We start from the raw sequence: 10,694 nt of genomic DNA, 5'->3' as shown, positions 1-10,694 counted from the left end.
TATATATATATATGTATGTGTATGTATATATATATATATACATATATATATATATATGTATATATATATATATATATACATATATATACACCCACTAATGTTGTAGCCAAAGTCTTGAAATCAGGTGAGGACATACTTTTGGTAATTATGTAACAGTACAAGTTTGAAATGTTTAGATCACATGAAAAATCACATTTCACCTGGATGCTTTTATGGGCGGTGAGCCAAGCCTCCCTCGGACACGTCACATGACTTTATTGATATGTGGATGGCATTCAAGGTAAAGGTTGTGGTGACAGTATGAGTGAGGTCGAAACCAAGAAGTTGCATAAAGATAACAAATTGTTGCACATACACTGGGCCACACAGCCTCTCATTGACTGAGTCAAGCACCACGTGAGCTAAGCAAATAGCTTGCTAATTACCATCTCAATTTCTTAACACGACATCATTGACTGTTAGTATCATAGCGCCACGAGGACATAACGTCAGACATTATTCATGATGACTTACATTGTCACCGACGCACACTGTTGTAACAAAGGCTATTGATAACAAATATTGAAGATCAGACTGACGAGTGAGGGGAGTTAACTACAGTATATATACACACGAGAAAGTCTGTAACTGCGTGCATGCGCACAGGGTCTCTAAGGCAGAATAAGAGTGGCTTGCTGTAATGTTGGTTATCCTCCAGCAGGGGATTTTATACAATAGTTTATGAAAACCTGTTTATATTTAAGGCTATTACATTTGTTTATTGATCATCTCACCTATCAAGTATATGGTGCGATGTTAAGTGGGTTGGACCGCCAATAATCATCAATTTATTGAATTATTCACCTGCATGGTGGAAGTAGAGAAGTCGACCGCAAATCTCACGGCGTCTAAGTTAAATCTGCACATATAATTTAGGCTATAGGCTTCCATGCATTACATGGAAGAGGAAGATGTGTTGTAGGCCTGTGCCTTTATGTGAATTAGAGATGGAAATGTTGCAGTCAATCAAACAGGAGCTCTAAAACTACTAACCTGTTACTACTAACTATTACCCGTCACTCAATAATTTATCCAAACTAAGGAGCTTGAAGGTCAGGACCTTTTTGTTTTTGAAACAGAGACACAGTAAGCTCTCGCTGTCTGCCCCCGGGGACACTGTAGTGATTCACCCTTTCCTCTTAAATGGAGGAACTGAAACGTCTGTTAGGCACTCTGCATTCATTTCATAAATGCTGCCTTCACACCCCTCCTCTGTCTCACAGTGTTCTGTTTTCAGCTACTTTTTTCAGTTTGTGTCACACACACACAAGTTTAGAGGAGGGTAACACAGCAGACGGTCTCCACATTCCTCGCCCTGCTTCAGCCATGGCCAAGAAGGACTGTCCTGCTGGCAAAAGGTGGGACAGTCTCGTCAGCACATGTATCCAAGAGTCCGAAACCAGACCTGAACCAGGACCATCAGCAGGTGAGTTTCACTGAATGCCTCTGACGTCGAAGTCTGTTTTTTTTTCCCTTCTGAAGAAATCCTCTAGATTTCTAGATTTACCTTCTGAGCAGAGTTGCTTTGTCATATTCTAGTCTCAAAATATCTCTTTTTAGATGTACTCTAGTTTGACCTGACATCTCTCGGTCACTTGATTTGATCATAATTCTTCCTGGCCATCGCAAATTTTAGTGATGTGTTGTTTTCAACTTGACCGTAACGCAAAGCAATCAAGTGAATACACCTGTGTGCAGCTCCTGAATATATGCACTGATTAGTAAAAAACAGGGAAGGCACAGAGCTCCCGCTTTACGATAAGATACCTCCGTTGATCTTAAATAAACATTTTAGGTGTTTTTTTTCTGCAGTCCTGCTCCTTTAAGAACTACAGAAACAATCAATGCTGATAAATCCCAGTGTGTGCTCGTATCCTAAATAATAACTTGGGTTGTACGGCTGTTGAAAATGTGAACTATTTTTAATGTTGAGGTAGTTGATCAGTCTCTTCCCCTCAGAGCGGTCTCTGGCTACTGTGGTCCAGCTGAGATCTACGGCCCCCACAGCCCACTCAGTGATGTTGCTGAGTCCGGCTCTGTGGATATTTGTAGTGCTGGCCACACTGGGGTCCATCTTGGCTCTATCTCTCTGGTTTATCATATACAAACAACAGACCAGGCACATCAGCACCTCAGGTAAAGATAAATGGCATTGATGACTCATAGGATTTATTTTATCTTATTCTTCGTGAATTAATTCTTCAATTGAAGGCCAACATATCCCAGGATCCTCAGAAGCTGAAAAGACTATTTCTTCAGCATTCTTTATTCTTTTTTATTGCCTCAAAAATCTGTGACTTTACTTTTGAAAATATAAATGTCAGTATTGACGTTTAGACAACTAAACTGGTCCTCCTTGTAGAAGCAGCTGCTGAAATAGAATGAATTGTCTTATCAGCTACAAACATTTATCAGGCAAAGAAGTGTATAATTTAAGCCCCAGAAATACAATTTTCAGAGATAATAATTGATCACTCATATCCTGGGTTAAATCCTCCTTAATGACGTATTTTATCAGAGCCGTTTGTCAAGTCTTCGTATATAACATGCAGAGCGAGCATCTGTAGTCCATGAAGTAGACCATGAGCAGTGTGTGGAGGAAGTGGGGTTGCAGGCAGGCAGGTGGTGAAGTGTGACGTTCATCACACAGTAGAAACCCCACAGTTTCTGTTCTCTTCTCAGGCGTCCCATGGGTCAGCCCTGCTCACTCAGCAGCTATTCTGGTTTCAACACACATCCTTTGGTTAGGCAGGACACATTGGGTCTCACACCAACACATATGCTGATAACAAAGACATGCGGAGAGGCAAAAACAGCAGAATAGCTTTCACTCAGTCACATATACCAATGTTATGAAAGAGTGCAGCCTGGTGGACAGAGAGACATCATATTGTGTCCATAAAGCCAGATATTTGAAAGCTGCTAATGTCTGTGTGCATTAGCTCTGTAAATAATGCTTATTAAAACTCTTACATATAAAATAACTGTGACAGCCATGTGCTCAGCCTGCTTCTATAAAAGGAAACTCCTTTGAATAGCTCTTATAACTTTTGTGCTTCATTGATAAAACTGTTTTCATCCTCTGGAATGCATCTCCTGCGCAGTCTTAACCCAGTAAAATAAAAAATAAAAAACGTCAGGACTGAGGAGTAACTAGGTTCACTTTATCAATAGCATGCTTTTGTCCTCATTGAGTCAATAGACCTTTATCCACAGGACAACCAAGAATGTAAATAAGATCAGCAGCGTGGAGGTATTCATCTTAGCCCATTCACTTGTTGTGAAACACGTCATTGTTGTTTCACACGTGATGTAATGCAGAAGACTGATGCTTGGCTTGTAATGTTTAGAGGTGTTTTTACACTAGTAGACTAAATATAGGAATGTAGTGCAAAGTCGAATACATATGTGGATCATAAAATCAGATTTCCATACTGGATAGTATACTACATTGTTATACTTGAGGTGTGTGGTTGCATGGCATTTGGTCGTATTCCATAGTGTTTTCTGTGTTACGGGGCCATCAGGCTTCCTTTTCTCTCTTTGCCACAGTATATAAAATTGTTCTCTTGACTAAAAGTAAATGGTATCTGCAATTCTGTGAGGTAATCAGTGCTCAATTTCAGTCCACACATGTATTGAGGGAGATCGTATCACACAATATATTCAATTCAGTCTGGATATTCAGTGACATTCACGTATTCAGTGACATGCTCATGTTTCAGTTGTCTGTGTTGCAGAGGAAGCAGGACTGCAACAGGAGCCTCTCCAGAAAACAGAGCCACCTGCCAAAAGCCAACCACCGCCTTCAGAAAGAAACGGCCAGGCAGAGATGTTGCAGATAGCAGCATGGACCCCTTCACCCTGTTCTCACCTGCACCTCGGGGCCCAAACAGGCAATAAGTGGGAGGAGGGCTTTACCGCGAGCAGTGACCCCGCAAAGCATGCTGGGACAGAGGGGTTTAGAGGGCTGCCTACAAGCAGCACAACAAGGGGACACAGGATCCCACTTCCTGCCACAGAGCTGGGTGGCACTGTCTTAGTTACAACTAAAACTGTGTAGGGCTTTTGCCACTGCGTGTACTCTGCTCAGTGTGGGGAATTTTCGTTAAATCCAAATTTTGGATATTTTTCTTTTCTACCTCTAACTTTTCTTTCTTTTGTGTTTTGAAATCATTTTCTACTACTGTTGTTTGATTCCACTGCAACGCTTGAAGAAATACAAGTGTATTCTTGTAGATTGGTGTCCAATTATACCATGTAAGACTGTTTATAGTTTATTGTACTTTATTGCAAAGTTGTTAAAAAACAAAACAAAAAAACTGCTCTGATCTTGTGCAATATTTCAAACATCATTTAATAAAACACAAGATCAAAATCATTACAGATATTTCTGATGTTCTGAAGACAAGGTAGCATTGTTGTGGTGCGAAAGAGAAATATTCTCAGATCTCCGCTATATTATGACAAGTACAGTTTGGAAATAGTCTTTAAAGCAGGAAAGGGTATTTACATGGTAAATAATTTTGTCAAAGTTTCTCAATCAATAAGCTTCCTGCAGGCAACATCTAAACATTAACGGAGAACTGTTCAAAGTAAAGTCAAGAAGAGTACATTCAATATCATTATTGGATTCCATTTGGAGAAAGCTGGGTTTTTAATAGTTCTAAAAGGAGGACTCCCACACTACAATCCATGTAGTTGTGACAATAACTATCTGTGACTTATCATTGTCCACAAGGCAGGAGAAGGTGATGGTTGTGTGTTGCAAATTACAAAAAGGCATGAACCCATGCTGTTTGTATTTCAAAAATCATATAAGAAAAATCCACCCAAAACAGTTTTTATAGCCATTATATGGGTAAAAGTGTAAAACTTTGGCGCCCCCAAGTGACAGTATCAAAATAAACACTGTGGCAGAGCCTATGTGTTGCTACTCTTGGGGCCAGTTTGTTCCTTTCTTATTCCCATGAGTAACAGTGCAAATGTAATGATGTAGAGTACACAGCTACAGTGATTTTATCTCAAGAATGTTGTGTTGAAATGTGTCAGTTCCACCCAATAAAAGAGGAGGAGGCTTATTTATACCGCCTATTCCACCACAACAAAACTCAACGTACATCTTGAATGATATATAAAAAAATCTGAGGGTGGATTTTTCCTTTTAGCAAAAAATTGACTGATAAACGTTAATTTTGTGTCAGAGGGATGGGTGTTGAGTGGGGAAAGCGTTAAAGGGTAAAGACACAACTGAGACTCTGTTGCTGGACCATTTATCATTACATCAACACACAAGTCTCGCTTTCAACACGCATGCTTGTCCCACGGCCGCTCCGCTGTCACCCTGACAAACCCAGCAGTGCTGACTCAGACCGGTTCAGGCTATGACGTACGTCTATGACGTCTACTTCTTGGCCATTATTGTACGGAAAGCTCCTCTCATCACAGGTAGGTGCTGGGGTTGTCAGTGACAGCCAGGTGGAAGTACTCTGGTGGGCCGTTCCCCTGCAGGCTGCTGTTGGTCTCTCTCCGGCGGGCTTTGGTGGACAGGGTCTTCCTGTTTTTAAAGCCCTCACTTCCAACTCCACGGTTCTCCAGACTGGACACTATCATCTCGGACAGGTCCTGCTGGAGCCGCTGGAAGTTCTCCCTGTAACGTGAGGATTATTTTGGACTATGGATGCAAATGTGAAATGATGTTGATATGCTACAAGTGCCAAAGCCCTGTCAAGCTTGAACAATTTAAGCTTCTGCTTTATTAGGTTGGGTAATAATTGCATGACTTTTTGCTAGATCAAATGCTGATCATGAATACATTCATGTGCATTGAATTATAATGAATTGTTTCCCACATTTCTAATACGCTCACTGTTGTTTTGTAGCTGAAAGGAAATGTTGGGATTGAGTGTATCTCTTCAGCATGGAGTTATTTATAAGAGACAGTGTTTTACTCACGCTGTTGGTGGTGTGGGCAGGTTGTATTTCCCCCCAGTCACTCCTGTTAACCAGTAGGTCATCTCTTTGCCTTTACCCTGAGGGTGAGGTACAAACAGTCACAGACACAAAGGAAATGAGAGTTGTAGCCACTATCTGTACGGTTTACGTTTGACGTAAACACCTGGATTGATGAGCACACACACAGCCAAAGCAAACCCAGCTAACCTTAAGGTACGTTTCCCCCCTTTTTTCATACTCAAACTTGCAGTCCGTCCTCTGTAGAATGTTGATGGTAGACTGGCTGACATGAATTCTCAGAGCTGGAAAGACGACATGAGGGAGAATCATGAGGGTTAAACCCTCAGCTCTCTCAAGATCAGAAGCTACAACTAAACCATCAATATTGTGACTGTGTCAAAATGTTGGTTGTCTCTTACGCAGGCCCGTGGACTCCATGCGTGATGCAGTGTTGACTGTATCTCCGAAAAGACAGTAGCGAGGCATCTTGTTCCCAACCACTCCTGCTGCACACGGCCCTACACACAGATACACACAAACAAGCAATGCTATCTTATTTTTGATTTCCATCCAGTTAAATGGATCAAAACGATGTATGGTGGCTTCATTTTTTAATTCCTCTCTTTTCTTATTTTCTTAGTTCTCACACATTTGTTGACATGATCTATTTCCCATGTTGTGAATGAAACCCATGATTATTTATAACATCTATGATAATGAGAAAGGTGTTTCTGGTGGTGTCTGACTGGTCTTTGACTCATCATTTGTATTATTCAGTCACTAGATATCAGTAACATTATGAGGTTTGGACTTTCTCTTCTTTCTAGTTAAATTGTTGGCATTGTAACAGTGGGTTATTGCCACCAACTGTGTTTTTAAATTACTTTCACATCCATAACTTACTATTTACACACTCCTTTTAATTACTGACTTAGGTGTTCTAAGTCTTTCCCACGGCCGTGTAGACAAGTTGTTCTTATTTAAGAGAATGTTGTGGGGTGGAAATGGGGAATAATATGGTTGGACCAAAACTAAAAAAGGGAGTTGAACATTTTTAAAGTAGTAATAGAATGTAGTCTTTTATAATATTTGATTAACTCCTGTTTAAATAATCTACTCCATTTGGGTATTTGTTTAAACGTTTGAATCATCTCTGTAAATGCGGTGCAACATGACGGACTCTTTGTAGATATAAATGGCTTTTTGTAAGATGAATAAAACATAACGATTCCAGTTTCAGGTAATTATACACTAATGAAAACACAGTTTTGCATATTACATTTCATTTGTGCCAATTAATCTACCTGAATCTTACACAATATTCCTTTCAGGGAAGTTTATTGGCAAGAATAAGCATTAAATAAGACAATATCATGACTCTCTGTTACCTGAATGCACACCAATCCGAATCCACAGAGGGATGCCGGGCAGGTGCTGCAACTCAAAAGTCCCTACAAATGCCAGGATGTCCAGGGCCATGTGGGCAATATCCACTGCATGCCTGTCGCCATTGCGGTTGGGCAAACCTGATGCAACCATGTACGCATCTCCTATTGTTTCAACCTGAGAAGACAAAAGATGAATAGCTTTATTAATACATTTTTCTAAATCATCTGTATTCCGTAAACATGAAAACAACTCTAACATGAACTACCTCCAAGTTTTAGATTATTGTTGAATAAGTCCAAATGAATTCAGACTGTCACAGTACCTTGTAGACATCATGGTGGTCAAGGATGCTGTCAAAGTTCTTGTAGATGTCGTTGAGCATGTCCACCACCTCCATGGGGGTGCTGTAGTGGCAGAGGGTGGTGAATCCCACAATGTCGCTGAAATAGATGGACACCTCCTCAAACAGCTCCGGTTCCACTTTGCCCGTCTCCTTCAGTGAACGCACCACTGGGCTGAGGAGACACAGGGAGAGTGAAAAACACTGATGTTAATTGATGGCTTCTAATGAAATTTAAATTGCTGTCAGTTACAATTTAGCTCAGGGAATATGTCATGTACATGCAAAATACGCTTTGCCTTGAGCAGTAGGTCATCTCGTTGCCTCTGCAGGCGGGAAAGACAAAAACTATTATCACCAAAAGGGGAACGAAAATGAGGAAAGTAAAAGTTTTTAATCACAGCAAAAATAAGTATATTGTGTATTTTTGCTTGAAAAACTGGAAGCATTTCTAAACATCCCCTTTCAAAAAGTCTCCTGCTTCCAGGATCTATGAAACGTGATAAACATACACAATAGAGAAAATACAAATAAAATAGAGAAAGAAAAGGAGATGAATGAAAAATTCTTAAATACAAAGCTAATAAAATATCTTTTGAGCGAGCATGTTAGCCTATTTACACATCCAGCCGACAATGAGCAACATGAGCATTCATTTACATTTATGTTTCAAGTGAAAGGACAAATTTAAGTCCAAAATTCGCACTAAGTAAAGTTTTGTTTTTGTCTCCGCCAACTCCTAAAGCACATATCTTTAGCTGCTTCATGCTCCACTGAGTTAACTGGCTAGTTGTCAGCGTTTACTGTTTGGTGCTGTGCAGGTAGAGCACATGTACCTTGTTCCTCTCCTTGAGGGAACAGAAGTTGACGTAACATTTAGTTTTTGTGGGCCATAATACCAAAATCAAGAGGTAGGTGATATTTGTTTGTTGTTTTGTCAGTTTGGGCCCACAATAAATATTTGATCCTTTGTAAAATACAGATAAAAAAAGCTCAGTGCAGCATGTTTTCAGCCATCCTCTGTAACACATCAGCAGATACAGCACAAACGTACCCAGGAAGTAGCATAAAGTTGAGGCGGTCAGCTCTGTCCCGCTCAGCTTTGTACAAAGAGGTTCTCTCCTCCACCAGATGCTCCAGAGTCCTGGAGTACATCTGCAGGCGACGGATCAGGTTGTCCATGTATGTCTCACTGGCTTGGTTGTGCAGGTTACTGTGTCAAAGGAAAAATATATACAAGATTACAAAGACTGTTTGTGTAAATTAACGAGTTAATCATAATATAAGAATTTAGTGCAGCAGGAACGATCTCAATGAACAGGATTACATACACAATCAGGCCATAATTGTGTCGACATTCCCGGTTTTCATAGTTTTGGCACTTTGGTTCCAATTATTGCAAACCTTAATGCCACAGCATACAGTGAAATCTTACACCAGTTCAGTCGAGTACAGTATTTGTATCGCCCAAAATGACAAATGTAGACAAAATTATTCTTTTTTCAGGGTAACTTGACTGGCCTGAACTACACGTATGGGTGTGATGTTTTGGTGTCCACATATTTTTTTCATGTGTCCACCTATATTTGGCCATGAAGTGTATTAGTGAAATAATTGAAAGTCTGCCTGAATGAATGTGTCGTGTTAACGTACCTGAAAATCTTACCCAGATTTAACTCTATTCTCTTAAAATCTGGCCTTCTTTCTGGGTCTTCATCCCAGCTGTTTTTTATCAGCATGAACAGCTGTATACACGCAAACACACACAGACAAAGAGAGAAAAAGAGGGAGGCTTTCTTTGTCTTACTTTGATGAGTCCAAGCAGCTTTATTTTACAAACCACCATGCTCAGAGTGTGTTACTGTGACAGCAAACGTTTGTGTTTGGTTGCTCTCTTACCTCGACCTCTCTTTCGGAAGCACCATCAAAGTTGAGGTCAGGTCTGAAGACGCCCATCTCACTGGGATAATGCACTCTGTAGATCTTCTCTGAGGGATGCGATGACATTAAGATAATCAATGCGAGCAGGTCTGTAAACAAGTTTTGTTTTGTTGTTTATCGCAGTTTAATGATGTGCAAATTTATCCAGGCCTACCTGCAGGATCAGAGCAGTACTGTGTATAGAACGGGCTCCGCCTCATAACGATCTCATGAGCAATGATGGCATAGCTGTAGACATCGCCTTTTTGAGACACCCCATCTTTACGAAGATGCTCCGGGGCCATCCACACGTCTGAGTGGAGAGGAGAGGAGAGGAGAGGGGAGGAGAGGAGAGGAGAGGAGAGGAGAGGAGAGGAGAGGATGACTCTATTCTCAGTGTTTAGTTAAAAAATCGACCTTCGTGATGATTAAAAACTCACCTCTGCCTGGACTCAGGATGGTGTGACAGCCAAAGTCAGTGATCTTGACCACCATGCGGTTGTCGACCACACAGTTGGTGGACTTGAGGCGACCGTGGACCTCAATGTTACTGGAGTGGAGATATGACATGCCCTGTATATACACGAAGGACAGTAGTGACCAGGATGGTTATGCAGAGTTGTTGTGAATAATATCCCCTGCTCTCTTTGAAATGCATTGTGAGTGAGGTTAAGTAAAATACACTGAGCAAACTGAAAATCTTTGAAACACATTCAACAAATGATGGCCATGTCCATTAGGAAAATGCTGCCCAATTTGAATAAATATCACTGAAGGAAAATGAATCATTGAGTGATAGAAAATGATGTGGAATTCATATTGTTACTATTTGATAAAGTGTGATAAATTACATACCCACACAAAAAAAACCTTTGGTAACAAAAACAATCCATACCTTTGCTATGTCATACATGACTGATATCTTGAACTCCATGTCCATGAAGGTTTCATCTGGGTATGAGATCCTGTCGTTCAGAATGTACTGGGGGGAAAAAACAAATAAATGTGTGTGTGTGTGTGTGTGTGTGTGTGTGTGTGTGTGTGTGTGTGT

The 10,694-nt window shown here is 40.6% G+C and overlaps 2 protein-coding genes across 3 annotated transcripts in view; one reads left to right on the top strand and one right to left on the bottom strand.

The window, feature by feature from the left end:
* The first annotated feature begins 85 nt into the window (after positions 1-85).
* On the top strand, positions 86-6,271 carry LOC116396390 (uncharacterized). 2 transcript variants are annotated; one of them, XM_031870979.1, is made up of 3 exons: positions 86-1,465; positions 1,999-2,175; positions 3,780-6,271. In XM_031870979.1, the coding sequence occupies exons 1-3, from the start codon at positions 1,183-1,185 to the stop codon at positions 4,100-4,102; spliced, it is 783 nt and encodes a 260-aa protein (XP_031726839.1). In that variant the 5' UTR covers positions 86-1,182; the 3' UTR covers positions 4,103-6,271. The 2 variants fall into 2 exon arrangements, with proteins under 2 accessions (XP_031726839.1, XP_031726838.1); XM_031870978.1 differs by having other exon boundaries at positions 3,765-6,271.
* Positions 4,309-10,694, bottom strand: part of gucy2ca (guanylate cyclase 2Ca) — a 17,444-nt gene continuing 11,058 nt past the window's right edge. Inside the window, exons 16-27 of the mRNA XM_031870977.1 lie at positions 10,539-10,625; positions 10,084-10,216; positions 9,819-9,956; positions 9,623-9,711; positions 9,377-9,468; positions 8,778-8,936; positions 7,706-7,898; positions 7,383-7,557; positions 6,414-6,512; positions 6,202-6,296; positions 5,995-6,071; positions 4,309-5,689 (exon numbers count right to left, since the gene is read on the bottom strand). Of these exons, the coding sequence (XP_031726837.1) occupies positions 5,482-5,689; positions 5,995-6,071; positions 6,202-6,296; positions 6,414-6,512; positions 7,383-7,557; positions 7,706-7,898; positions 8,778-8,936; positions 9,377-9,468; positions 9,623-9,711; positions 9,819-9,956; positions 10,084-10,216; positions 10,539-10,625 (1,545 nt within the window). The 3' untranslated portion in view covers positions 4,309-5,481. The remainder of the gene's footprint in view (positions 5,690-5,994; positions 6,072-6,201; positions 6,297-6,413; positions 6,513-7,382; positions 7,558-7,705; positions 7,899-8,777; positions 8,937-9,376; positions 9,469-9,622; positions 9,712-9,818; positions 9,957-10,083; positions 10,217-10,538; positions 10,626-10,694) is intronic.

Source organism: Anarrhichthys ocellatus, unplaced genomic scaffold (assembly GCF_004355925.1).
Source record: "Anarrhichthys ocellatus isolate YVR2014 unplaced genomic scaffold, GSC_Weel_1.0 scaffold55, whole genome shotgun sequence".
In the NCBI taxonomy this organism is placed as follows: Eukaryota; Metazoa; Chordata; class Actinopteri; order Perciformes; family Anarhichadidae; genus Anarrhichthys; species Anarrhichthys ocellatus.
Note: the sequence above shows the minus strand (reverse complement) of the source record. Positions and strands in the feature narration are given on the sequence as shown.

Excerpts from the sequence above, each read along its gene's own strand:
- LOC116396390 (XM_031870978.1), top strand. The coding sequence starts at position 1,183 with ATGGAGGAACTGAAACGTCTGTTAGGCACTCTGCATTCATTTCATAAA. Across the intron at positions 1,466-1,998 it reads TGAACCAGGACCATCAGCAG|AGCGGTCTCTGGCTACTGTG; the intron begins GTGAGTTTCACT and ends TCTTCCCCTCAG. Across the intron at positions 2,176-3,764 it reads CAGGCACATCAGCACCTCAG|TTGTCTGTGTTGCAGAGGAA; the intron begins GTAAAGATAAAT and ends CTCATGTTTCAG.